The 27,013-nt window shown below is 62.7% G+C and overlaps 2 protein-coding genes across 7 annotated transcripts; one reads left to right on the forward strand and one right to left on the reverse strand.

Annotated features, from left to right (window-relative positions):
- Positions 1-1,093: 1,093 nt before the first annotated feature.
- SLC22A31 (solute carrier family 22 member 31) lies at positions 1,094-5,898 on the forward strand. 5 transcript variants are annotated; one of them, XM_057314402.1, is made up of 9 exons: positions 1,095-1,528; positions 2,974-3,077; positions 3,195-3,349; positions 3,647-3,815; positions 3,985-4,130; positions 4,222-4,336; positions 4,450-4,664; positions 4,982-5,093; positions 5,359-5,898. In XM_057314402.1, exons 1-9 carry the CDS (start codon positions 1,151-1,153, stop codon positions 5,813-5,815), a joined length of 1,851 nt encoding a protein of 616 aa, XP_057170385.1. In that variant the 5' UTR covers positions 1,095-1,150; the 3' UTR covers positions 5,816-5,898. The 5 variants fall into 5 exon arrangements, with proteins under 5 accessions (XP_057170387.1, XP_057170385.1, XP_057170386.1 ...); XM_057314403.1 differs by having other exon boundaries at positions 1,096-1,528; positions 4,228-4,336; positions 5,359-5,897; XM_026494580.4 differs by having other exon boundaries at positions 1,096-1,528; positions 5,405-5,806.
- Positions 5,899-6,036: 138 nt separating this feature from the next.
- CDH15 (cadherin 15) lies at positions 6,037-26,752 on the reverse strand. 2 transcript variants are annotated; one of them, XM_044382320.3, is made up of 14 exons: positions 26,622-26,752; positions 20,034-20,192; positions 19,686-19,841; positions 18,528-18,672; positions 13,166-13,326; positions 12,149-12,277; positions 11,506-11,691; positions 9,829-9,932; positions 9,018-9,160; positions 8,614-8,850; positions 8,104-8,343; positions 7,828-7,964; positions 7,426-7,593; positions 6,037-6,659 (listed from the first exon to the last, which is right to left on the reverse strand). In XM_044382320.3, the coding sequence occupies exons 1-14, from the start codon at positions 26,661-26,663 to the stop codon at positions 6,459-6,461; spliced, it is 2,208 nt and encodes a 735-aa protein (XP_044238255.2). In that variant the 5' UTR covers positions 26,664-26,752; the 3' UTR covers positions 6,037-6,458. The 2 variants fall into 2 exon arrangements, with proteins under 2 accessions (XP_044238255.2, XP_026350367.2); XM_026494582.4 differs by having other exon boundaries at positions 9,829-10,082.
- Positions 26,753-27,013: the final 261 nt, after the last annotated feature.

Below are 27,013 nucleotides of genomic sequence, written 5' to 3' on the forward strand. Positions count from 1 at the left end.
ACACTCGGGACACGCGCAACGCTGCCTCCGGAAGACGCCACGCAGGTCCAGGGTCCCTTCGCAAACCCACACCTCCAGGGAACCCAGGCGTCCTGTAAACGTCATCTACATTCCCCCCCAACTGTCCCCGGAGCCGCACACAGACGCGGAAGGCCAACGCCACTTACCTCGGGTCTGCGGAGGAAGACCCCGCCGCCCGCACGCGCGACGCCGCCACCGCGAGGCCCGCGCGGCACAAACCCACGATGGCGTTCAAACTCCCAAGCGGGACCTTGGCTTAGCGGCAGCACCGTCCGCCCAGCCGCGACACCCGGGCCACCGGGACCGCCACGACCCGGGCCCCTCGCGGCCGAGCGCACCTGAGCGCCCCGACAGCCCCGCCGGCCACGCCCCCGCACCAGCGCCCTGCCGGCCACGCCCCCACCGACCACGCCCTCGCACGAGGACGCCCCGCCGGCCACGCCCTCGCACGAGGACGACCCGCCGGCCACGCCCCTGTCGACCCCGCCCCCGCACGAGGACGACCCGCCGGCCACGCCCCGTGCGAGCGCCCCACCTGCCGGCCCCGCCCCCACCGACCCCGCCCCCGCACGAGGACAACCCGCCGGCCACGCCCCGTGCGAGCACCACCCCCGTCGGCTACGCCTCCGACCACGTCCCTGCACCCCCCTCCCCGGTCCCGCCCCCACTGGCCACGCCCCCGCGCACGTACACACGCCCCACGACCCCGCCGGCGGACGCTCCGCCGGCCACGCCCCGTGCAAGTACCACCCCCGCCGGTCACACCTCCGACCACGCCCCCGCATCCCTTCCCGGTCCCGTCCCCACCGGCCCCGCCCCCGCGCCCACCGCGCCACATACCGGTCAGAGGACGCCCCGCCGGCCACGCCCCCGTGCAAGCACCAGCCACCGGCCACGCCTCCGACCACGCCCCCCCACGAGGACTCCCGCCTCCACGTGGCCGCGCTGGACCCCAAGCTGACCACGTGCCACCAGCACGCCTCCGCAACCCCCGCGGCCGGGGCGAGGGCGCGGTGACCCTCCCCTAGCCTGCTCTCTCAGGCCACGCCCCGGCCGCCCTAGGCCCCAGGGGCCCGGCCTCCGTGGCTCCGCTCCCGCGCAGGCCGCCCGGCCGAGCGCAGAGGCGCTGATGGAGTCGGAGACGCGGGTTCTGCGCGCGGCCGGAGGCTTCGGCCGGGCGCGGCGTCTGCTGGCCGCTGCTTCGTGGCTGCCGTGCGTGGCGCTGGGGCTGGCGCTGGGCTCGGAGCCGCTGCTCACCGCGCTACCGGCGCACCACTGCCGGCCGGACCCCGCGCTGCTGCCCCCCGCGCTGCGCGGCCTGCGCGGGTCGGCGCTGCTCGATGCCAGCGTGCCGCGCCTGGGGCCCGCGCGCGCCCCGAGCCCCTGCCTGCTCCTGCGCTACCCCGAGTCCGCGTCCCGCGCCCGCCCCAACGGGACCCGACCCTGCACGCGCGGCTGGCACTACGCGCTGCCCGCCGCCGGCCTGCTGCGCAGCCCGGTCACCCAGGTGCGCTCCCGACCAGCGGAGGAGGGGCGGACGGCTTGGGTCCCCGGCGTTCCGCCCACCCCCGCCTCCTTCTCGTCTCTGTCCCTACATTTCTCCGCCTCCCGCTCTTCCGCCCCCAGGTCTCTGTCCCCCGTCCTCTGCTCCCCCTTTCTTCTGTCCCCACCTCCTTCGTCCCCCTTATCTTCTGCCCTTGGTCTGCTGGGGCTGTCATGCTGGGCTCTTAGTCGGGGGTCAGATGATGCAGCAGATGTCGACATAGGCGGGTGCCAGGTCTAATGGCAGAGCCCGCTGCCCGAGGTCTGCCAGTGTGGGCGGGCAGCCTGGAGGAAGAGGAGTTCCGCTGAAGGGATGAGCAGATAAGCGCCAGGTGGTCCGCAGGACGTGCCACTTCAGTGCCACCAACCCTTTGAGTAAGCCATGGCTTTGGGCCATGTAGGTGTCGAAATTGTGCTCCAAGACAGGAGGCTTTGAATCAAGGTAGTCACGTAGAGCTCCGGAGGTGCACACAAGCTGGACAGGAGGTGGGGGCAGCTCAGCGGTCTGGGTGGGAGAGGTGGGGGAGGGCAGCTGGAACCTCCCAGGACCCTCTTCCTCTCCTTCGTCCCTCGAGCGAGCGAGGATCCGCCCAGCTCTGCTTCCGCTTGGCCTCTACCCCGCAGCCCGAACTCTGTCCCTGGGAGGACTGGCCCCAGTGTGGAAACTGGGACAGGGTTGCCACATCCCTGCCCGGAGCCCTGAAACTTGCTGGGCTTCTCCTCCTCCGTCCCATTCTGTTCCCCGTGGCACCTGCCCTTTTCTTGAGGTCCTGATCAATCAGCACCCTACCAGCTTTCACGAACGTTTGGTTTTTAAACTAAAAACTCTGATGTAGTGTGACCCAAAATGGTATGTTAGGTCTGGGGAGGAGGCGGAAACCTGGAAGGAGAGGTGGGGAAGGGCAAAACTGAGGTCAAGGGCCCTTGTCGGGGAAAAGTGGGTGAGCTCAGCCCTCCAGCCTGTTCCCGGAGTCACTCTTGAAATGAAATGAGCAGGGCAGGGGGGAAGTGAGGGCGAGGCCCTTGGAACAGCGGTGGGAAGCTTAGAGCAGTCAGGAGTCACCTGTGGCAGGACAGCAGTGGCTGCAGAGAGGTGAGTGGGATCCTATCCAGAGAAAAACACAAAACAGACTTCAGGCTCCAGGTGGGTGTCCCGGGGACCCCTGTACTGCCCTCTGGGAGCTCAGACCAGGAACTGTTCAAATCCCAGTGGAAGACTACCAGAGTCAGGAGAGTATGCTGTGCGACTCTGAGCAAGTACCTCACGCGCTCTGTGCCTCAGTTTCCCTTTATTTCCAGAGGGGAATTGGAGCAAGACGTCTAGGGCCCTTGGCAGCCTGACGCTCTGGGAACTCCAGCAAGGGGAAGGGTGGACCTGGCCAGCCAACAGGTGATTGGTGTCCCCCACAGTGGAACCTCGTGTGTGAGGACGGCTGGAAGGTGCCGCTGGAGCAGACGAGCCACCTGCTGGGCTGGCTGCTGGGCTGTGTCCTCCTGGGCGCAGGCTGTGACTGGTGAGGTTCTGGTCCTTCCCTTCTGCCCCAGCAGTCCCACCTTCAAGCCCCCAGGGTCTAGCTAGATACCCGAGCTGTCCTGACGCTCAGCCCCGTGTGTCCCCTGCTGCCCCCCAGGTTTGGACGTCGGGCTGTGTTTGTGGCCTCCCTGGTGCTGGCCACGGGCCTGGGGGCCAGTGAGGCCCTGGCTGCCAGCTTTCCTGCCCTGCTGGCTCTAAGGCTGCTTCATGGGGGGGCCTTGGCAGGCTTTTCCCTGGCCCTCTACGTGGCTCGTGAGTACCATGGGGTGCTTCCGGGGAGCACCCCCTCAGGCGAGGCCTCCCACTCAGCTACAGGGCCAAGTCAGGTGGCATGGGAGGCCTCCCTGGCACTCCCACTGAGGGCCTTCCTTGTGAAGGCGGGAGGGGCACGCTCTGTTCTGTGAGCTCTACTGGTGGTGGTGGGAAGGTCCGGGTGCTGGAGGAGCAGTGAGTTGGCCTCAGACATCGTAGGCTAGTGACTGGTCCCCCCACAGCCCTGGACAGAGCAGCTGTCCCAAAAGGCCTTGGTCTCAGGCTGTTTCTGCTCAGGCCTGGAGCTGTGTGACCCCCCCCACCGCCTGGTGTTCTCCGTGGCAGCTGGCCTCTTCTCAGTGCTGGGCACCCTGCTGCTGCCCGGCCTGGCCCTGCTCGCGCAGGACTGGCGCCTCCTGCAGGGGCTGAGTGCCCTGGTCACAGGGCTCTTGCTGCTCTTTTGGGGGTAAGTGTGGTGGTAGATGGTTCAGTAACAGCAGTGGAGGCCATGTGTGTCACTTCTCTCCGTGCATGTGGGAATGGGACAGGGATCCAGGGAGCCACGGGATGACCTCTCCCCCTGGGTCCTGGGCAGGGGCATTGGCTTCTGCCATCCCTACACCCCATCCTTGCAGGTTCCCATCCCTGTTCCCTGAGTCTCCCTGCTGGCTGCTGGCCACAGGACAGCCAGCCCGAGCCAGGAAGATCCTGTGGCACTTTGCAGAAGCTGGGGGCGTGGACCCCGAGCACAGCTCAGAGGAGGAGAGCTCCCTGGCTATGGGTAATGCACCAGCCAGGAGAAGGGAGGTGTGGGTGCTGGAGAAGGGGGAGAAGGGTCAGCCTCTCATATATGCCCCCTCATATTCCCGGAGCCACAGAACTGGACATGCTGGGTGCAGGGAGCCCCCAGCCCCAGTACCACTCCGTCCTGGAGCTGCGGCAGACCTGTGTCGCCTGGAGAAATGGACTCATCCTGGGCTTCAGTTCGTGAGGAGGGGAGGGCATGGGTGGGCTAAGTGTCTGAGCCTTCCTCCCAGGGTGGGTCTTTGGTCCCCAGTCCTGGTTGGGCCACAGCTCCGCCCTCCCTGCCTCCCTCCCAGGCTGATCTGCGGGGGCATCAGAGCCAGCTTCCTCCGCAGCCTGACCCCGAGTGAGCCCGCTTTCTATCAGCCCTACTTCCTGGGCGCTGGCCTGGAGGTAGTAGCCACGGTGTTCCTGCTGCTGACCGGGGACCGCTGGGGCCGACGCCCGGTCCTGTTGCTGGGCACCCTGGTCGTGGGCCTGGCGTCCCTGATGCTCCTTGCCGGGACCCAGTGTGAGTGTGCAGGGTCCTTGTGTTTGGCTGAGGGTCTGACTGATGTGGGGTACGGGGATCGGCCCCCTCCTAGGCCCACAAGAGAGAGGCACAGGTGTCGGGAAGAACCTGTGTTTTCCCCCACTCATGTCCCCACTGTGTGCCCAAACGGACACCCAAAGGATCCTATGGGAAGGGGCTCGATAGAAAGGCCTGGTTCAAGTAGGGGCGGCCGAGAACACCTGACACCCCCCGCCCAGCACAGGGCGCGGCATCACGGTGGAAGGCTGGGAGGCCAGGCCCCGTGCGCAGTGTGGGAGCCTTCTCCTTGTCCCCAGACCTGCCAGAATGGACCATGTTGTCCCTCTCTGTCCTGGGCCTCCTGGCCTCCCAGGCCGTGTCTGCTCTCAGCAGCCTCTTTGCCGCAGAGATATTCCCCACGGTGATCAGGTGAGGTGCATGCCACCCTTGCCAGCTCCCGCCCGTCCTCCATCCTCCATCCCCAGGCTTCAGACCAGCTCTTCCCAGGGACATGGGGGACACTGGTCACAGAAGCACGTGGAGGAGGGGGGGCAGAGTTGAGACAGCCCCCAGAGAGGACACAACCCCAGGGGGGGGAGCCTGTTTCTCATTTCCTAATGAAAATAACAAGACTTGTTCCAGGATGGGGAGGAGAACTTTTTCCACAAAAACCTTTGGGTTTGGTTTTCCCCAGAGCCCCCACGCTCCACCCCCCTCCCAACACCGTGCACTCTCCGCAGGGGGGCTGGGCTGGGCCTCGTGCTGGGGGCCGGTTTCCTGGGCCAGGCCGCAGCCCCCCTGGCCGCCCTGCAGGCCCGGAGTGGCTTTTTCCTGCACCACATTGTCTTTGCCTCCTTCACCATCCTGGCCCTGCTGTGCGTCCTGCTGCTGCCGGAGAGCCGGGGCCGCGGGCTGCCCGTGTCGCTGCAGGATGCCGACCGTCTGTGCCGGTCCCCACTCCGTGGGGGCCGCCCCGGCGCAGACCACCTGCCGCTGCTGCCGTCCTCCGCCCGCCCCGCTGGACGGCAGTGGGGCCAGGACGGCTGACCGGAGCCCCCCTCGGTGGCTGCGAGCCAGGATGGCTGCAGGGTCTCGCCGTCCCCCGCTGGGGCCCTGGCTCCTTGGCACCCCCCCCACACTGTGGAGGATAAAAGCATCCGTGGAACTTGGCGTCCTCACTGCTTCTCCCGCGAGCCGCACCCCCCGGGGTCTACCCTCTCCGCAGAGCTTGCTACCCCCAGCCCCGGTGCCTGCAGCCCCTTGACAATCCCCACGCCCTAGGGGACAGCAGAGGCTGGGGAGTAGCCCAGTGCCAAGGACAGTAGCGGGGGGCGGAGGGAGCTGGGCTCTGCAGGTCATTGCGAGACCGCAGTGGAGAGAAGAGCACATTTTTAATTCTGAGGAGGGAGGGCTGCTTCCATTCACACAAAGATGAGATTCCTGTAAGTGGCGGGGGGGGGGGGGGGGGGGGGGGGGCTGAGAGCCGGGTTGTCTGGTTCTCTGGCGGGAGGGGCAACTCCTTTCAGATCCTATCTGCCACTCCGGGCTGTGGGCCCCCTGGACTCTGTCCTCTCCAGGAGAAACAGGCTGCCCAAGGGCCTCGGGGATAGAGCCTGGTGGCCTCTGGCTGCCTGCAGAGATCAGCTGGGCCGCACAGCCACTACGCCAAGCCCTTGAGGTCAGGCTGCCGGTCCTGGGAAGGACATCTGCCCTCCATGTCCAGGTGGCATGCCCTCAGCAGAGTGGGCCCAGGTCTGATCAGCAACCCCCCTTCCCTGGCCCTTGGTCCGGCCCTCACGGGGGTCCATACAGGTCAGCCAGCCGGGCAAAACGGGGGCCCCAGTCCCGGAGGCAGCTGTAGTCTTGGTCCTCGTCCCCCAGGCTGGACAGGATGGAGCTCAGCGTTCCTGCCACAGAACCATCCCCCTCGTAGTCATAGATGAGAGCTGTGTCGTAGGGCGGGACGCTGGGGTCACTGTCTGCCACCTCCAAACCCTGCGGGAGAGGCCCCAGGAGCTCAAGACCCCTGCACACTCCAACCCCAGGTGCCCTCCACTGCTCAGGCTGCAACACAGGGCAAGCTAGCCCAAGGCATGGACACTGAGAAGGGAGGGGCCCCTAGAGGGCCAGAGGAGGTCTGAGGGCACAGTCCTGAGCTCGCAAGAGCAGGGGCACCGCTGGGAGCCCCTGCCCAGGATGTGAAGAGACATTTCCCTCTGGGCGGCTCTCCTGGCTTAGGGCTGGGATACCCGAGACTCCCTGACATGCCTTTATGTTTTCCCTCAGCCCCCAGACGGGGTTCCCGTGTTCGCAGCATCTCCTGCAGGAAGTCACTGATGCTGTGTCCACATAAACTACCGGGGTACCTGGATTTGGGGGGCAGCCGCACTCCCAGCCCTGGGGGCACACTAACTTTTCTCTGCCAGTGCCCGGTGGAAAGTGCCCCAGAGCAAGCCCCAACCCACCCCAGTTCAACTGGGCCCACCAGGATCCAGGGGCTGGGCAGCTTCCTCTTCCCGCAGGACGGCTGTGGCTGTGGTCCTCTGCACCTCCCCAGCCTCCCTCGGCTTCAGATCCTCCCGAGCTCCCCGGAAGCTCAGCCAGAGTCCCCAGCGATGGGTCTGCTCTCCACAAGGGCGCATGTACAGGGGGTCCACGGGGGTACGCACATGTGTGTAGTCCCCACCGCACGCGCATCAACGGGTATATGTGTCTGTCCCCATGCCACCGCCCCTCTCTGCGCACCTCCAGGGGCACCTACATCATTGATGAAGTCAGCGATATCGGCAGGGCTGGTGAGCAGCATGCGTGGGGACTGGGGGCGCCCTCGGCTGAACGGGGCATCTCGGCGCAGTGGTGGCCGTCCCAGGGGGGCACACAGGCCTGCCAGCTCTGTTGGGTGGCGAAGCTGGTTGATGTCGTAGGCGTCCTGGGGACGAAACAGGTGGAATTCAGCCCCGATCAATCACAAGGTGGGGTTTCCTTCTCAGGCACCTTGTGTGGGGAGCGCCTGGGGGCGAGGACCTGGACCAGAGTGGGGGGTTGGGGGTGCTGAGTGGGGGGTTGGGGGTGCTGGGTGGGGGCCCACAGCCTAGGCTTTTTAGGGACCTTGCCCACCGCTCAACATTTCCAGCCCACCACACCCCCGACGCCCTCCCCTCACCTGGTCCTCCTCTCCGCCCCCCTGCTCATCGTAGTTGAGGACGTTGTCCCGGAGGTCGTCCTGCAGCCCCTGCAGAAATCCCTTGTCCCTGGACTGCTGCCGGGACCGTGCGACGAGGGCCACTGGCAGGGCGAGCACTGAAGGGGGTCGGAGGCGGGGCAGACAGGAAGAGGTGGGTGCCCGGCCAGCAGCTGAGGCTGGACTGGATGTCGGGGGCAGGGGGGGAACGGGGCGGGGGGACCTGCGGGCAGCAGATGTCAGCACGTGGGCACTCACAGAGGAGCAGGATGACGCTGGCCAGCATGATGACCAGGGCGCCCAGGCTGACGCCCGCGCCCCCCGCACGCCTGGCAGCAGCCCCTGGCAGGCAGGCACCGTCCTGGCCGCAGCGGCACACCGTCACGTTCAGGGGCTGCTCGCGCTGCTGGGGCGGCTGCCCCGAGTCCTGGAGCAGCAGGCTGAGGCGGTGCAGACCCTCCTGGACCTGGTGGCGTAGCCGCAGGCGCACGTGGCTCACTGCGGAGGGCGCCCAAGGTCAGCAGGGGACTCCGGGCCAAACGAGTTCCCACCCCATCCCCAACTTATCCTTCCAGCGCCCCTCCACACCCTTTGCTGTTGGGCGGGGATCCCGAGACCCCGGGCCTCCGTTTCCCCATCTGCCCACTGGGAGTGAACATTCCCGCCCTGCCTGAGGATGCCCCGCGGTGGGAACCAGCAGGACTCCGGTGCTGAGTGCCCCCCAGGTCTCAGGTCTGGACGGTCGGGACTGTGGTTGGGGGAGCTCACCATTAATCTGGCTGAGGCTCCAGTTCTGGCTCAGCTCTGGGACCCGGGGACTCAGCTGGAAGTGGAAGGGGGCCCCGTGGGGGGGCAGGTCCTCATCCGTGGCCCCCAGCAGAAGGCCAGAGCCCTGATCCGGCTTGCTGCACACGCTACCAGATAGTGGAGACAGCTCAGGGGCGTGGTCATTGACCTCCAGGATCTCAATGGACAGGGTCCCAGTGGCCGTGCGGGGTGGAGAGGCTGCAGGCAGGAGAGGCAAGGTGAGCTACTTGCTCTGCTAGAGCAGACCGCCCCCCCGCCCAGAAGTCTGCTCCATGGAGTGCACAGCTCAGAGACCCTGGGCAGTGACAGGGAAGCCCCACCCGGAGCAGGGAGCCCGGGAGCCCAGGCATATGCTCGGCCCTCACCGTCATCGCAAGCCAGGATAATGGCCCTGTACCAGCCGTCCTTGAGGAAAGGTGATGCTGGGCTGAGCACTCGCTGGGTCTGGACCCAACCCGTGGCTCTGTCCACTTGCAGCCAGTCCTCTGGGTCGTAGTCCTTGGAATAGCTATTGGCCGAGGACAGGACAGAGTGGCCCTGAGCTTACACAGGACCCCTAGGGGTGTGGTCACACTTCAACACACACGCACACATATAACGCACCCCCACATGCACATATATCCCACACGTATACACACACACCTATGTACATTTCCTACACGCATACACACCATGGGCACATGTGCACCTCTGAAGCCATCCTCCAACTCCCCTGAGCTGGTGTTTTCTGTCCCAATTGACAGACGAGGAAACTGAGACCTGGGGCCAGGGCCCCATGGCCACGGAGTGCCACAGCCAGGTTCAACACACGTGTGCCACGGAGACAGACACAATACACAGCGACACTGGGGGTGACATGCAAACTCTGGACAGCTGGCCCCCTGGGAGCACCCACTCACCAGAATGGACAGGGCCGGGCACTTGGGCTGGCCGGAACAGACTGGGGCGGTGTGTGTGCCAGCCAGGGCCCAGCCCTGCCTTACGGGACAAGTTCACACCAACACGCACACGTGCACAGGGCGTGAGACCCCACGGACCCTCAGGGAGGCACACAGACGAGCCCTCCACCGTCTGACGGGGGCGCTCATGGGAGCCCTCAGCCGTGCCCCTGACCCCGGCTGGGAAATGGACAAGTGGGGCCCTCAGCTCCCTCCGTCTCACCCCTGGGGCCCCCACCTGAGCCTCTGCAGCTGGTGCGTGTCGGGATCTTGGGCAGAGAAGGAGGCCACGGGGGTCCCTGGGAGCGCCCCCTCGGGCAGGCTGGTCCGCAGTGGGTTCTCCTGGAACACGGGGGCCTCGTTGACATCCCGCACCTGCACGTGGACGCTGGCCTGGCCCCGCCCGGCCCTGGGGGCAGCCGCCTGCAGGGGGGCCTCGTTCTGCACTTCCACGGTGAGGTCATACTGCCTACAACGCTCGTAGTCCAGGGGCTGGGGAGGGGGGAGCAGAGCTGGAAGTCGTTCGCCACTCTGAGCCCTCCAGAGGCAGCTCCCGAGGTCCCCCCCAGGGGTCCTGCTGCCCCTCCGACTCTCCTCACAGCCCCTTTCCCTTCTCTTTTTAGCCCTGGGAAATAAAAATGATTCAGGACCACGAGGCGCAAAGAATGACGAGAACACGATAAATGCTCGTCGCTGCAAATGACTTTGTTGGGTGTTGTGTCCCCGGCCCCACGTGTTAATGCCCCGGTACTTTGTTGGGTGTTGTGTCCCCGGCCCCACGTGTTAGTGCCCCGGTACTTTGTTGGGTGTTGTGTCCCCGGCCCCACGTGTTAGTGCCCCGGTACTTTGTTGGGTGTTGTGTCCCCGGCCCCACGTGTTAGTGCCCCGGTACTTTGTTGGGTGTTGTGTCCCCGGCCCCACGTGTTAGTGCCCCGGTACTTTGTTGGGTGTTGTGTCCCCGGCCCCACGTGTTAGTGCCCCGGTACTTTGTTGGGTGTTGTGTCCCCGGCCCCACGGGTTAGTGCCCCGGTACTTTGTTGGGTGTTGTGTCCCCGGCCCCACGTGTTAGTGCCCCGGTACTTTGTTGGGTGTTGTGTCCCCGGCCCCACGTGTTAGTGCCCCGGTACTTTGTTGGGTGTTGTGTCCCCGGCCCCACGTGTTAGTGCCCCGGTACTTTGTTGGGTGTTGTGTCCCCGGCCCCACGTGTTAGTGCCCCGGTACTTTGTTGGGTGTTGTGTCCCCGGCCCCACGTGTTAGTGCCCCGGTACTTTGTTGGGTGTTGTGTCCCCGGCCCCACGTGTTAGTGCCCCGGTACTTTGTTGGGTGTTGTGTCCTCGGCCCCACGTGTTAGTGCCCCGGTGGCGCTCCCCGGTAAGGCGGGCGACGCTCGGCAGGGGTTGGTGGAGAAGGTGTTTGCTAGCTGGGTTAAATTAACCTCTACCATCAGCTGACTTTAGCTCAAGATTATCCTGGATGACCTGAGGGGACCGTGGCTCAAAGTCATCGAGAGCAACACGGAGATGTTCCTGAGGAGAAAGGAGTGTCCAGCCTGCTGGCCGCCCTGCAAACCCGCTTCTTGCAATAAAGCCCTTCAGGCATCAGCCTCTGAGGAGACCTGCATCTCCGCGTGCACGCGTCCGGGTCGCTGCCTTGGCTTCTGTCTCTGGTCTCCCATCTGGAGGACACGGGTGCGGCCTGCACTCAGACACATCACCGCACAGCTCCATAAACATGGGCGGGGGCACGCCCCTCCTTCTGGTCCTGGTGCCCTGGGTCAGCGTGGCCTGAGCCTAGAGCCCCAGCGTTCCCTGCTCCCCCAGCATTCTGCTCTCTCTGGAGGATGCCCCAGACAGGGCTCCCCCATGCTGGGGCCCAGCAGCCAGACCCCAGCGAGGAGAGCCATGTACCCACTCACCTTCACCACGGACAGCACGCCCTCATTGGTCTTGGGGTCTGTGCGGATAGCGAACTGTCCATTGGGGTCGCCCTCCAGGATGGTGAACCTGGCCACCCAGTTGGGGGAGCCTGGCAGGTCCCTGTCCTCCACCTCGAGCCGCCCCACATCCACTCCGCTGACAGCCTCCGTGACCTCCATGAAGAACTGTGGGAGCCCAGCCCTCCTTACTGCCGGGGCTGTGCGGGGGCAGGGAGATAGTGGCGTGCAGGGATGCCCTCCCTCGCTCCCTCCCAGCCAACTCGGTGGCCCACGCAGCCCCCCATGCGTCCCCATGAGCCCCACCCTGGGGGTCAGCTGTGCACCAGGCACCCTGTGGGCTGCCTTCTCCTGGAGCGCAGGGCTGGCTGCTCCCTCCCACACAGCAAGGGTGTAGGGAAGCTTCCTTCCCGCCGCCCGAGGGCTGCTTGTCCCCGGGGCCTCTCTCCCAGCTCCTCCGACGGGGTTTACACGCTCACAAGCAACTGCTGTAGCTCGGGTTTCTGCCTTACCCATGCTTCTCCAAATCACCTAACCTCCCATCCCGCCACAAAGTCCCGTGTCCCTGCCAGGAGCCTGCGGAGGGAAGGGCAGTCCCCAGCAGGGGCGGGGACGATGGCAGCACCTCGTCCCCCGTGAACCCGGGTGCATTGTCATTGATGTCCTCGAGGGTGATGATGGCCGAGGCCGTGGCGGTGAGGCCATCTCCAGACATGTCCGCCACCTGCAGGGTCAGATTGTACACGGCGACCACCTGGGGGCACGGGAACATGCGGTCAGGGGGCCTGGGGGGGGCACTGAGGGCCTGGGGGTCGGGCAAGGGGCCCTCACAGGAGAGCCCTGGGCATCCGGAGCCCCAAGTGGCCGCAAGTGTCCTGCCCTGCTCCCAAGCTCCGGGGCAGAACGGCACGTGCCGCCTGGCTCTCTGGGTCTGACAACAGCACTGCCAACCCCACACCCTGCCCCGGCTCACGAGGGGGCAAGAGTCATGCAGCACCCAGCAAGCTGGGACCCAGCCCCGGGGAGCCAGGTCCAGAGGCAGAGAGAGAGGCAAACCAATGAGGACCACCTAATGCTGCAAGGGACCAGACAGGTGTGCAGGTGGCCACGGGGAAACCCAGGAGGGCTTCCCAGAGGGGGCACAGCTGCACAGAAGCCCGGCAGCGAGGGCCAGCAGGGTCCCCACAGGGGAAGACTGTTCAAGAGTGGCTTCTCCTCCAGAGCATGACTGGTCACTGTGCAGCCACTCGCCCGGCCCTACCCGACGCCAGGAAGGCTGAAGGCTTTGTAGGCAGCAGGGCGGGGGAGGCTTTTGGCAGAAAACACACGGAGGACTTGTCGGGGCCAGGCACCACACAGACGGCCTTCAGAGCCTCCCCGGACCTAACCCACAATCAGCCGCAAGGCAGAGGTAACCCAGCTGAGTTTGTGCCCAAAGCCACTGTGAGTGTCTGCAGCAAAGAGAGCTCCCTTCTCCTGTGGCAGAGGGAGCACCTGGGGTGAGCAAGGCTGGGGCGGGGGACCCAACGTGGAGTGAGCTGCCCCTGTCAGGCTCAGAAGGCCAGGAGGGTGGCCAAAGCGAGGTCAGCCGGGACCCTGGCCGCCCCGGCCCCCAGCGTCTGTGGCACACGGGTGGTCTCACCTCACGGTCCAGACCCACTTGCACGGTGCGTATGTCCCCTGTGTGCTCATCGATGCTGAAGAGCTGGGGACCGCCCTGCTCCAGGATGGAGTACCGCAGGGCCGCGTTGTCGGTTTCTGGGTCGTCAGCATCTGTGGCCTCGGCCCTGGTCACGTAGGTGCCTGGTAAGGACAGGGACGGGCAGGGACGATGCACACGGGGGCCAACCCCTACCCCCAGGATGTGTCTCAACACTCGCATGTGGGCCCCCCATGCCAGGTTCAGGCCCCCCATTTGGCCTGCACACACTTGAACATTCAAGCCTTTTGTGCTGTCTGGAGAAGGAAGCAGGGGTGTCTGACATACATGTTTGATCAAGAGCTGGCACCTGTGTCCCCCAGACATGGAGATGGCCCAGTAGGGGCCGAGAGCCCTGGGTCAGATGGGGAGAGCCAGCTGGAAACCCTGGGGCCAGCGCCAGGGAGACAGAGGGCCAGTGGGAACTCACGACGAACAAAGGTAGCGAGACGTGTACATACAGGTGTGAGTGGCACACACGCACAGCCAGAACATACACGTGCGCTCACAACACAGGTGCACACCTCTGTCTGTGAAGAAGCCTGTCTGCCAGCTCTGCCTGCTGGAAGGGCCTAACCGGAGCCGGTCTGATGAGCCTCCTACTGGCCAAACGTGGGACAATTTGGGCAGCAAGAGTAACGGTTATAATGAATCATAACCCACTGAATTACTCAGACTCCGAGAGTCCGGAGAAATATATGTATAAAGAAACAACACGTAACATACACAGGCACACGCATACACGGGAGAAGTGCTCCCACAGAGCAGAGAGCCCACTGACAAAGGGAGAAGAGACTCCGGAGGAGGGAACCACCATCCTCCAGCCATGAGAACAAGAACCACCAGCAGATGCCAACCCTGCTGGGGGGAAGTTCAAGGGGTAACAGGGTCCCTGCACAGTCTCAGAGTATCTTCCAAAAGATACCTAGTAATCACAAAGGGAAAAAGATAAAAGTCACGGTGGAGAAGCCTGACGGAACCCCCTTAATGAGGCGAATCGGAGTCAACGTCTCCAGGAACAGGACACGTGTGCCTCCTGATAGGACGCACCAGGGAGAACACGGCATCGCCAAAGTGCAGATCCTGAGTCCAGCCGCACTAACCCACAGTCAGACAAAACCGCAGTCTTCGAAATGACTGCATGAGTGCTTTAGGGAGTCAGTGTTGAGACCTGCACACTGAGAACTACAAACCACTGCAGGAAGAAATATAGACGGTACAAGTAAAAGGAAACGCATCCCACGTTCACAGATTGGGAGACTTTAAATATATACATATATATAAATTTTTATACGATACGTATGAAATATATACTATACATTGTATTTTTATATATTTATACATTCTTTTTTTTCTTTTTTTTTTAGAGAGGGAGGGGGTAGGGGCAGAGGGAGAGCCTCAAAAAGGCTCCACACCCAGCTGAGAGCCCGATGTGGGGCTCAATCTCACGACCCCGAGATCATGACCTGAGCTGAGATCAAGAGTTGGACACTTAACCGACTGAGGCACCCAGGTGCCCCGGGAGACTTAATGGTGCTAAAAGTCAGTACTGTTCAAAGGGATCTACAAATTCAATGACCTCTATCAAGACCCCAAGGACAATTTTCTTGCATAAGTAGAAAAACCATTCTAAAATTACACAGAATCTCAAGGAAACCCAAATAGCCAAAACAATCTTGAGAAAGAACAAAATTGGAAGACTCATACTTTCTGACTTCAAAACTACTCCCAAGGTACAGTGATCAGAACAGTGTGGTTTGGCCACGAGGACAGACACACAGACCAGCGGGCTGGGGTAAAGGGACACCCTGCACACATGTGGTCAAATAACTTTTGGCCAGGGTGCCAAGACCATTCAGGGGAGAAGAGCAGTGTTTTCAACAAATGGTGCTGCGAAACCTGGATGCCTCCGTGCAGAAGAACCAAGCTGGACCCTGACCTCACACCCTGCACACAAACTAACCCAAAGTAGATCAAAGACCTAAATGTGAGACCTGAAATGATAAAACTCTTGGAAGAAAACACAGGGCAAACACTTCATGACACTGGATTCAGTAATAATTTCCAGATACGGCATCAAAAACTAGACAGACTGGACTTGTGAACATTTTCAAATGCTGTGCATCAAAGATACTCCCATCCAGGTAAAAAAAAAGTAACCCACGGAATGGCAGAAAGTATTTGGAAATCATACAGATATATCTGTATATATTAAGGAGTATGCAAGGTGTACAGAGAACCCATAAAACTCAACAACAAAAACACGACACAACTCAAAACTGGGCAAAGGACCTGGAGAGACATTCCTCCAGATAAAATGTACAAATGGCCAATAAGCACATGAGAAGATGTTGCAAGTCACTCATCATTGGGGAAACGCAAACCAGCACAACAGCAACACCCCACCTCACACCTGCTAGGATGGCTACTACTAAGAAAACCCAGAAAAGAGACATCGGCAAGGAGGCGAGAGACTGGGAGCCTGTGTGCTGCTGGCGGAGGTGAGGCCGTGCCGCTTCCAGGGGAAACGGCACGGCCGTGGCTCACGGTGACCACCTAACCCAGCGATTCCTCTTCCGAAGCAGGAGTCTGAACACCTGTTTGTCACTCATGTTCGTAACAACATTATTCGCAAGAGCTACAACGTGAAGGCCGCCCCGGTGCCCACGTACACGCGAGTGGATACGGGAAATGTGGTCCATCCACGTAATGGAATACTCAGCTTTAAGGAGGTGGGAGATCCTGACGCGTGCTACAGGGTGGACCTGGAGGACACTCACGGTCAGAGAAAGCAGCCGGCCACAGAGGGACGAAGCCTGGATGGTTCCACTGATAGGAGGTCCTTAGAGCAGGCAGGGTTAAAGAGGCGGAAAGTAGATGGTGGGAGCCAGGGGCTGGGGAAGGGGAGGCAGAGCTGGTGTTTCATGGGGACAGAGCTTCTCTCCGGGAAGAAGGAGAGCTATGGGGATGGGTGGTGGGGACGCCAAACAACATTATGAATGAATCTAATACCCCTGAACTGTCCCCTTAAAAACGGTTAGGGTGATCACATTTGTACGTATTTGAGATAAAATTTTGTTGAAAAAGAAGTCAGTGTCCTAAAAACCTAACGGCTAAGGAACTCTGGAGACAGAGGAGAACGGTGGACAGGGAGAGCAGCCCCCAGCTAGTGATGGGAACGAGGGGGTGGTGCACAAAATTGTACTTATTTTGAGTTCGTCAGACGGGCCAGGGCACGAAGCTGATCAGCTGGCATCCAGGATGTGCCCAGCCCCTCTGAGGAAAGCGTGGAGGTGCAGAGGCTTCCCCGGTGGGGCAACAGGGCCGGCGGGCAGACGGGAACTGGACCAGGACGTCCAAGGCTGAGTGCGGACAACCTTGACAGCTCACAGTCCTGGGAGCCCCCACACAAGGGGGTGTGTGCCCACGGTCAGCTCTTCTCCACTGGCCCCGGAGTGCTCACCAGACAGACAGGGGCAGGAGGAAGCCTGGGAGGGCTCAGGCAAGGTCTGCCTAAGTTTGGGCAAGGTGAACTAGACACCCATTGATGCTCTGGGCAACGGTGGGGGCTGAGGGCGGAGGGGAGGACGCTGCCCTGAGCTGGAGGGGGAGAACCCCGATAAAGCTCACTCCAAAGGGTCCGGTGCACAGGGACCTCCTACCACTGAGAAGCCCTGCTCCAACAGATCCTTGCCCAGGTACCATGCAACAGCGGTCACCCTGGGAGGGGGCAGAAGCGTGGGAAGACCCCTCTGCATGGAGCACGCAGGGCTTGCTGAAGCTGACAGAGGAAACACCAAGAGAAGCCCCAGGAGGCCGAGCGAAGGCGGCAGCTGAGGCCACGGCCAGCCCGATGCAGAGGAGGCCGTCTCCACCGGCCTGCCCCCGCCTCCCCAAGTGGAGCCGCCCTGCATCCCCAGACGTTTACTACCCCCCCCCCACCCCGTGCATTCACACACAGAAGATCCTCTTGAGAGGACAAGACTGTCCTCAGTGATCAGAGGACCCAGAGAAGCAGGGCTACGGCGGGGCAGGTGTTGGGGCCGCTCCCCGACAGAGCCCTGAAAGAACGGGGCCGGGGGTGGGAGCCTCTCTTGCACAAGGTGGACAGTACTCACAAGCAGATGGGGGACTGAGAAGAGAGCTGGGACCCGGGAGGAGGTTCTCGGCTATAAGCCATCCCAGGGCTGAAACTGTTAGCACGTGTCGATATTAACTTCCTGATTCTGAGTGTTACCCTGTGTCCAAGTTATTGGGGCAAATTCTTTGAGGGTATCCGGTCTGCAATCAGCAGTCCAGAGAGGAAGGAAGGAAAAAAAGAAAAAAAACCCTTTAAAGCAAACACGATAAATGTCACATCTCTGTTGTAATTCTTTGCAACTTTTTTGCAAGTCTCAAATTATGTCAAAATAAAAAGAATCAGAGGCGCCTGGGTGGCTCAGTCAGTTAGGTGTCTCTGACTCTCGGTTTCAGCTCGGGTCGTGATCTCGGGGTCCTGGGACCCAGCCTGCATGGGCTCACTACTTAGGACTGTCCCTCCCCGTCCCCGCCCTTCCCCCTTGCGCTGGCACACGCACTCTCTCTAAAATAAATGAATCTTTTTGAAGAATAGAAGTAAAAAAAAAATTATTTTAAGTCTTGAAACACAAAAACTGAGATGAAATAAAAGCAGCACGAGGCGCAAGCAGGAGCCCACCTCCCGCGAGTCTGCGCCCCCCGCCCGAGGTGCACGGCTTGCCCCAGCTTTGACCCAAAGCCCCGGGAGCAGAGTGGGAAGGAAGAAGGGAGGAGCTGCTGTGTGGAATGAGGTCCGGCCTGCCGGGGACACGTCAGGCAAGCAAGGCCATCCCACAAAGACTCATGAAGGACAGAAGTTGTGCTTTGCGACCAGAATGCAGGACTGAGAAGTGAGGAGTGGGGTGACTGCTACGGGGGTGGGTTTCCTTCTGGGGGGGCAGAAGTGCTCGGAGACTGGACAAAGGAGCAGGCACGGCGCCTGTCCCTGATCCACGGAGTTGTTCCTCGTGTGTCGCGCGGATCTTACCTCCGCGCAGACCAGCCACGACCGCGGCCGCCTGGGCTTTGCCGTCCGCAAACCCTCTCACCGTGTTTGGGGAGACGCCGGGGTTTGAAACTTAGACGGAAATGGGAAGTGACTTGAGTTGACTTGTGGAAAGTCCCTGCTCCTGGAGTCTGTTTGTTTTCAGACTATTTGAACGATCACGGAAAGTGTTGCTGAACAGAACCCTGGGCCTTCTGACCGACTCGCAGCCCCTCCACAGAAGCCCCCGGAGCTCCCTCTCACCTGGGACAGCGCCCTCCAGCACCCGGCCTGTGAACGCCTCCTGCCGGAAGACGGGCCGGTTGTCATTCTGATCCACCACCACGATCTCCAGGTCCGTGGGCTCCTCGAGGGTGGCTCCGCCCAGGTCCAGAGCAAAGGCCCTTAGCTGACCAAGCAGAGAGCAGGGCTAGCACTGTGCTCCCCAGATTCGGGTGCGAAGGGACAGCAAGTGCAGACTCGGTGCCAACAGGGGACATACGGCAGGGGGGGCGTGTGTGCCAGGCAGATGCAAACTCCCCCAAGACCAGCCGGCTTGCTCAGCGGGCGGGGTGCTCCCCTCTTGCCTTGGCTGCTGGGAAGCTCACAGCTGTGCTTTGTGAGAGATTGAAGGCACGCTTCCACTAGTACTCCTGCTCCCTCCCTTCTGCTAATTGGTTCAGGCTCCTCTTGAAGCTTAATAAATACATGAATCCTTAAAATTAAACCATTCCCCACACTTTCGAAGACTGGGCGTGGTATCATTTCCAGGTAAATCACAGTCTCTGATAACTGTGTAAGGGAACCAAGAGCTTGTTCTTAAGTCCAAGCACAAGAAATGCCAAGTCAGAAGCCTCCTCCTCCAGCACAAATGCCAGCGTTTTGGGGAGGCCATGCTGGGGAGGCCAGATTACCCTGTGGGGACCCAGTCCACCCTCCCCTCCACAGCCTCTGGCCTGCTTGGCTCTTAATCTCCCTCCCCACCAGCCTGCTTCAAACCTCACCTCCAAGGCACTTCCTGTGCCACCTTTCCCTGAGAATCGAGGGACAGCTGCCCCTGGGAACTGCCGTACTGTGGGATTCTTCACAACACCCCATTCCCACCAAACATAGCAGGCTGGGGGAAGAGCTGGTGTAGGGGGTGAAGGCTACACCAGGGTCCGGGCGTGCTTTTCTGGGAGACTGATAGCCTTCCTGGGCAGGACCAAGCCCCACCTCCACAGGGCCTGAGTTTGTGCAAGGTCATCTGTTAAATGGGAATATAACGCTGAACACCTTCTGTGGGTGGCAGGTCCTAGTCCCAAATCCCTGTGCCTAGCTCCCAATGAAGGACACGTGGCCTAACGCCCCAACCCTGGGGGCAGGAGCCTGGTGGAAGGAGGCCCCCAGCTTCCTGCCAGCCCTCCCTACAGCGGGCCCCACCCTGAAGCGGTCTGTCTTCTCCCGATCCAGCATGGCATTCAGGAACACCTTCCCCGTGAACTTGTCGATGGAGAACACGCCCTGGGGCTCCTCGTCCACACCGGGACCCTGGATGCTGTAGATGACGCTGCCCAGTGGCTGCTTGTCCGACTTGATCTGCGAGGGCAGAGAATGGGCTGGGGGGAGCTGGCCCCAAAGGCGGGGTCCCTCTCCCTTCCCAGCCTTGACCCCTCCCCAAGCTGGGATGGGGGCAGCTCCACCTACAGCCCCAAGGGTGTACCTGTCCTCCACCACACACCTTCAGGGACCCACCCCCTGCTCTGCCCGGCCCCCCCTCGGCCCCCTCACCTGCACCAGGGGATACGGGAGGCGCTTGTGGTTCTCGGATACACTGATGGGGGGGATGACCCAGGCTCTTCGCACACGACCTGGCGCAGGTGCCCGGTGCCACGGGTGCAGGATACGGGGCCTCGTCCGCCCAGGGACCCCCCAGGACAGGCCCAGGCTCTACGACGAAGACAGAGACAGTGGTCAATGATACGGCATGCCAGCCGGGCCTCAGAGAAGCCACCTTGGCCCCCATCAGAGTCCTGAGCTCACAGCCCCAGGAGACCCCAGCAGCCACACCTCAAGCCTGGAGCCCCCAACGCCCTTCATCTGTCTCCTGTCCTCACCTGGGGGTTCCCGGGACCAGGAGTTGCCCCAGGCCTGGTGAATGTTTGCCGACTGTCTGGGAGGAACGGGCACCCTGACTGGCCCGAGGGAGGCTACCAGGGCTTGGGGAGCATGGGGTGCTCAGGGGCACAGGGAGAGGGAGAGGGGCTCCCAGGGATAGTTTGTGCGAGAAGAGTATGGCTAATGGGGTGGGGGCAGGCAAGAGAGGTGGGTGCTGGGGGCATCCCTCCCCTTCCCCAAGGCTGGATCTGTCAGAGGTGGGGCCGTGGGAGGAGACAAGCAGCCACACCAGGCCTCCTCGTGGCTTGGACTCTCACGGGCTGGTCAAGGCTGACCAGGCCAACGCTCCAGTCTGAAGAGAGGGTGTGGGGCCCCTGCTCCGAATGCTTCCAGGAGGCGGGTGTCTGTGCAGTGGCAGCCCCCACGTGGCCTCTCCCAGCTGCTCCGTGGCAATGAAGATTCAGGCCTCCATTTCCAGGACGTCGGTACGAATTGGAAACTGCTCTGAACTCCCCGTGCAGACTGACCCAGCTGCCGGCGGGTGCACAGGGCCCATGAGGCAAAGACGGGACAGCAAAGCCAGGGGCCGTCTCCATGCTGTTGTCCCAGAACCATGGAACAAGGTCACACCAACAGTCTGGCTCCTGGAAGCTGGAGGTCGCTCCTCCCTCCCTCGCCACACGCCCAGGGAACTGAGGCACCGGGGACCTGTGGGACTGCCGAGGGAGGGTGGGGGGCATGTGGCACCCCAGGGGTGGGTGGGGGCATGCAGACACAACCCCAGGCCCTTCCCTGGGCCAGGCTTTGCGCTCAGAACTGGAGCCATGAAGGAACATGGCAGGAAGGGGGCACCTGTGATGCCGAAAGTCTCTTGAGACCCAATGTCAGCTCCCTCGGTGACCACAGACAGTCCCACCCTCACAGGTCAGATGGAAAATGGAGGACCAGAAAAGGCACCTGTCGCATGAGCTAACGGCAGATCTGGCAGCAGCCCCCAGAACACATCCCGAATTTCCTGGGATGGCCCTGGTTTAGCTATGTGGTCTCTGCCGCAGGGAACAGCTTGGGCTCCGGCACTATGGCTGGCTGGGCACAGAGGGCCCAAGGGCACAGAGTCTGGCTGGACTTGGATAAGAACTGTCAGGACCCAGGGTGGGGTCTGGGGGGGGAGGCTTGGTCACCTGCTGGGACCCAGCTGGGTTTGGCTGCAGGAGAATGTCAGCAATGCACCCTCGAAGGCTGGTCACGCCCACCCCCACAATACCACATTTGCAGCTGCCCCCTCCCCTGCCCTTCCCCAAGCCCAAGGCAGGACCGGCCAGCTGGGGGCACGCAGAGGGGACACCGCCTCCCAGACACCAGCCCTTGTGCTCCGAGGATGGCCCTAGAGGCTCTCTGGCCCCACACAGTGTCTGCAGGCCCCTGGGTCCTTCTGCTGGGGGGCTCCCTCCTAGCTCAGGTGGACAGGGGTAGCTCCCAGGGCACCTCTGAGGGCGGGCATGCTCCCCAGCTGCCCTTTGCCTCCTCAACCCCTTGAGCTCACCCCCCAGCCGCTGCCTTAGGCCACGCAGTCCACAGAGGAGAGAGCATGGGATGGGGTGGCCTTGTGGCCTGGGGAGGATGCATCGGCAGGACGAGGGAGTGGGGTGCTTTGGTGTGGGACGGGACAGGGGCAGGAAGGAGATGCCAGCTGCCTCCACTCTTGTCCCCGGCCTCCTCCGCACCCAGCCAGGCTTTGTCTCTGTGCCCAGGACTGGCACCTAATGCATTTGCACACACTTTGTAGACAAAACAGCAGTAACATTCAAGCGACTGCTGATCTCTCCTCGTGGCCCCAGGCCACCTCCTCGGTTCTGGAATTCCCCTGCCTCCTCATCTGAAATCCCAGGGGCATCTTCCCCCGCAGGGGCCTGGAATCCAGGGAGCTGTGAACACGGTTTACAGAAAGGACCGAGCTCCTGGCCAGGCCCCCAAGCTACCCGCAGCCTGACAGATGGCAGCGCTGGTCCCACGCCCGCCTGGGGCGGTGGGGGCCTCTCGCCAAAACCACAGAGCACAAACCACTTCCAGGTCAGCACTCTGTTCCCACCAAGCAGAGGCCTGCTGGCCTCTGTCATCACGGTAGCGGGGACAGCATCTGCTTCCCGAGCACCCCGAGGCCAGCATGGAGCTTGGCATCCTCCCTGGTCCTCCTTCTCTCTCCGGCCCTCTCTCAGCCCTCACAGCCCCTGGGAATGGGTGGTGACCGTCTCGTGTCACAGTTCCCCAGAGCAGGGCTCAGAGAGGCTGAGCCATTTGTTCACGACCACACAGCCAGAGAGCAACAGAGCTGGGGGCCACAGGGAACCGGCGTCTGAGCCTCCACTCTTAGAGAACCGTGCTCTGGAAGAGGCCCAGCCCCAGTGTGGAGGAGATGGGAGGTGGAGAGCACTGGGGGGGGGGGGGGCAGGTGGGACAGTCCACACACAGTCCTTGATCCCAGGCTCTTGGAGGGATAGTAGGGGACAGCTTGCCCCGTCCAGCCCGCCACAGAGCCTCTGGCTGCCCCCCACCCCCGTCTCCGCCAGCGGCCTTGGCTGACCCTCCGGGATGTCCACCAGTGTGGTCGTGGCAGAGCCTGGGAGTCCCGCGTCCCAGTCTGTCCACAGCCCAAGTCCAGGAGGTCAGCAGAAGCCACAGAGCCTTGGCAGGGACCCCCTGCCCAGATCAGAGGCTGCGGTGGGTGGGGTGGCAGGGCTGGGCCACAGCCCACTTCCGGCTGTCCGGAGCATTGCTCAGCTAGGCTCTGTCCTCCTACCACCCCCTTCCCAGACGACGTGGCCAGCTGGGGGGAGGCCTGGGAGCCACCTGGGGGATCATGGGACTTCCGGTGCCAGGACAAAGCCACATGGACAAAACCAGCTCACACAGACCCCCAGCACGTGGGCAGAGGAGGAAGGCCACCACGGAAAACAGCACGGAGTGGACATGGGCTCACAGACGCCGTCCACGTTTGCTGTTCCCTGAGTCTGGCCAGAGCCTATGGACGACATGTACCCACTTGCCCCAAATGATGCCCAACGTGACACCCCCGTGCTCATCCTTGGCCTTCCCCTTAACCGAGAACCTGAGAGCATAGTCTCAAGCTGTAGAGACACCGGGGCCATCGACCCCTCACTGCGCCGGCCCCTAGCTCAACACACAACCCCAGGGGCTTTGGAGCAATAAAGCTCCCACCCCCCCCCACGGGAATCTGTTCTTCCTGGGCACGGCCAACACACTTCTCTGCTTCTCTCCACCAGCCCCTGTGGGTTCAGAACAAGGAAAGAGAAGGCACGGCCCAGTCTCCCAGGAGCCTGGGAAGAAACCCGGATGCTTGCCTGCCCCGGGTGGCCGCCCTGGGTAGAGAAGCTGCTGACTGGGCAGGCTGGGTATCAAGTGAGGAGAGCTTTATCTCCTGGCACTGCTGGCCTTTAGAGGCCCCTGGGGCTCCCTCAAACCACTGCCAAGATTCAGATGGCAGGCAGCAGGCCTGAGCTTGGGTGGACATGAGCTTCTGTGGCCCAGCTTCCCGGAGCCCTGTCCGCCGCGGTGACGTGATTGAATCCAGGGAAGCGAACATTTTCTATGACCCTGTCCAGTGTAGTTGGGCAAAGCTTACAACATGCCGCTGCAGGAAGGGGCTCGAGGAAGAGGTTCTGGGGTTAATCCCACACTTGCGTGTGCACATGTCCCTCCAACACGGCTCCCGGCTCTGTTTCTCCTGTTGTAGGAACCAGGTGGGAGGCCTGCAGCCTGCGGAAACGTGGGTGGGGTCTGCACTCCCCACAAGCTTCCCAGGCCCGAGCCCCTTCCCCCCAGGCTGGAATCCGGACCACCCCGTTCCTGGATGGCCTGGCAGGCATCAGGAACGCCAGGAATGGACCCAGCTGTTGCCCTGGCCCCCAGGCACCCCTGCATGTCCCCCCCTGCATTCCCCTGCAGCTGCTGCTTCAAAGGAGGGGTGAGGGGCACAGCAGCGGGGCAAGTGGAGAGGGGCAGCTGTTTGCCCAGCCTGCTCCCCCACTGCGGGCCACACCACTGTGATGTCTGGCTGCCCTGCCCACCTGGGAGAGGACAGTGGTCCAGGAGCCGGCTTCCCTCCGCTGCCCCTGTTACTGTTACACTGCCGTGGGGATGATGACCCCTCCCCACAGTGGAGGACGTGGCCACGTCTGCTGTTCAGGTCTCTGTCCCATGTTGCCCTGGTGGCTCTTCACATTTTGCCAAGTCCCCAGGAGCACAGGACAGCCTCATCTTCCTTCCAGAAGCCATGTGTCTCACTGGACACAGGCTGAGACCCCCTCCCAGCAGGGCATAGGTCTGCCCTCCCCCATTCCTCTACTACTCTCAGGCAGAGTGGGGGCCCAGGGGTAGGCCCAATGACGGGGTAGTGTGGGCCCGCGGAGGGAGCTGACAGAGACCAGTTCTGAAAGTACACACTCCAAGCCCACTGGCTGAAACTTAGGGGACACAGGGAGGAGAGGGGCATACCTTGTCCCAAACTACCCTTACACAACAGATTAATGCAGAGTCCTGTCCCCAGGCCCCCACCCACGGCCCCCCGAGACAGTTTGCAAGACCGGGCTGGCCTGCCGTGGGGGCTCACGGGGGTGCAGGGAGGGATATCCAGGAGCAGCCATCAGCTGCCATGTGCCAGACAGGAGAGGACAAAACTCTGAAAGCTGAGCTGGGTGGGGGAGGGGTGCGAGGGGTCCTGACAGAGACCTATTTCAGGGGGCTAGGAAAAGCTCCCCTCACACTGGTACTAATCTGAGCCACACTGAGTGCAAAACTTGAGTGTCCAAGCCCCACTGGCTGATGTCCCCGAAATCCCTAAAGCCTCCAGCTGTGTGTGTGTGCGTATGGGGAGCTCATGCTGAGTAGCCTCAGGGTGGGCAGAGGAATCCGGGAGGGGACTACTCCCCTCCCCTGCAGCAGAGTTCTCCTGGGGCATGGTGAAAAGTAGACACCCCAAACCCAGAGAAGCAGGTCCTCAGCATGTCCACTATACGGGGTCCAGATGCAAGGGGGGGTGGGCTGCTATTCCAGCAGCAAGTGGGGAGGGGGCACGGGAGGTGTGTGGCCTTCTGGAATGGACCCCAGTGTGGAGGGCATAGTGTCCTGCAGGGGGTTAGCCAGAAGACCCCCGACTTGGTGTGGCCTCCCAGCAGAGGGCTGGACAGGTTGTGGACAGCCAGGCTGTGCAAAGCCAGCTGGACGTGGACAGCCCAGGCCCAGGCGGGCCCACTGTGGAGGGGGCAGGGGAGGCTGAAAGGCAGGGGTGGAGGTGACCAGAGCTGTGGGGCTGGGTGCCCAGAGGGACCAGTTGCTGGGGGGTCCAGCTAGGGGGCACCTGATCAGCTTCCAGCCAGAGCTCTGTGGAGTCAGGGGGTCTCCAGAAGCCCCCAGAGTAGGTGCTCCTCCCCCGCACCTGGCACTGGAATAGCAGTCACCTGTGGGTGCAGACGGACTAAGCTCTCACGCTCATTACCTGTCAAGCGTAGGTTAGTCCTATGTCAGGCACAGGGGCCCCACCACTGCCCAGCCCTGGCCTCTGGCCTGTGACCCTGACTCAGCCCCCTCCCTGAAGGCAGGCCACGGGCTCCACTCCCAGGCCCAGCAAGTGCCTGCCCAGTCCAAAGGGTCCCCTGGGGGAGTGCCTGTGGTGGGGAGAAGGGCAGCGGCCTGTACTTCCTTCCTCCCACCCTGCTCCCACCGCAGAGGGACCAGGGAACTGGGGGTGGGCACAGAGTGGGGGCGGCAGGCTGTAAGTGCCCGGGGTCTGGCTCCAGAGCACTCCCAAGGGACAGTGGGTTCCAGAGCTGCCCTTGGGGGTGGGGCACAGGGTGGGGGTGTCTCGGGCTCCACCCAAGACTAACCAGGGTCATCTGCCAACTCAGCAGGGGTGTCCTTAGAGAATCTGGTCTGCAGGCTCCTCCAGCTGGGTGCTCCTGCTGCACCCCCTCTCCCTGGCGCTCACAAGCCCGACAGGGTTGCTGGCGCACCCCTGGGGAAGGGCCGGCCTAGTGGTCTCCCGGGGCCACCCAGCTTGGCTTCCAGTCGGGTCCAGGTGAGCTGGTTACCCTGACTCTAGAGCCCCTTGGGGCACAGAGCGCCCTGAACAGCGCTGCCCACCAGGCACCCACCAGGGGACCAGGACCAGTGGTCCCGGGCGCGTCCCACTGTGACACCGTCCGACAGGGCAGGAGGCAAGGGACCGCGCGCGGCCAGACGCCTTACCTGGGCCAGCAGCCCGAGGGCGAGGAGGAGCGCGACGTCCATGGGCCGGCGGAGTAGGGGCCGAGTGTCCGGCTGGCGGCCTCCTGCTCCGACACAACCCGGGCTGAGTGACAGCACAAGTGCGCGGGCAGGGGGTGGGGGGCCGAGTGAGTGACAGCACGTGTGCGGGGGCGGAGCAGGGGGCCCGGGGCGGGGCGTGGAAGGAGAGTCAGCACGTGGGCGCGGGGGGCGGGGCCTGCGGTTGAGCGACTGCCCCCGCGCGGGGGCGGCTGGCAGGCGGGTCAGGGGCGGGGCCTAGGCTGAGTGACGGCACGTGTGCGGGGGCGGGGCCCGGGCTGAGAGCACGAGCGCACGAACGGAGGGGGCCGGGGGCGGGGCCTGAGCTGAGTGAC

The sequence above is a fragment of the Ursus arctos genome, unplaced genomic scaffold (assembly GCF_023065955.2).
Source record: "Ursus arctos isolate Adak ecotype North America unplaced genomic scaffold, UrsArc2.0 scaffold_19, whole genome shotgun sequence".
Lineage (NCBI taxonomy): Eukaryota > Metazoa > Chordata > Mammalia > Carnivora > Ursidae > Ursus > Ursus arctos.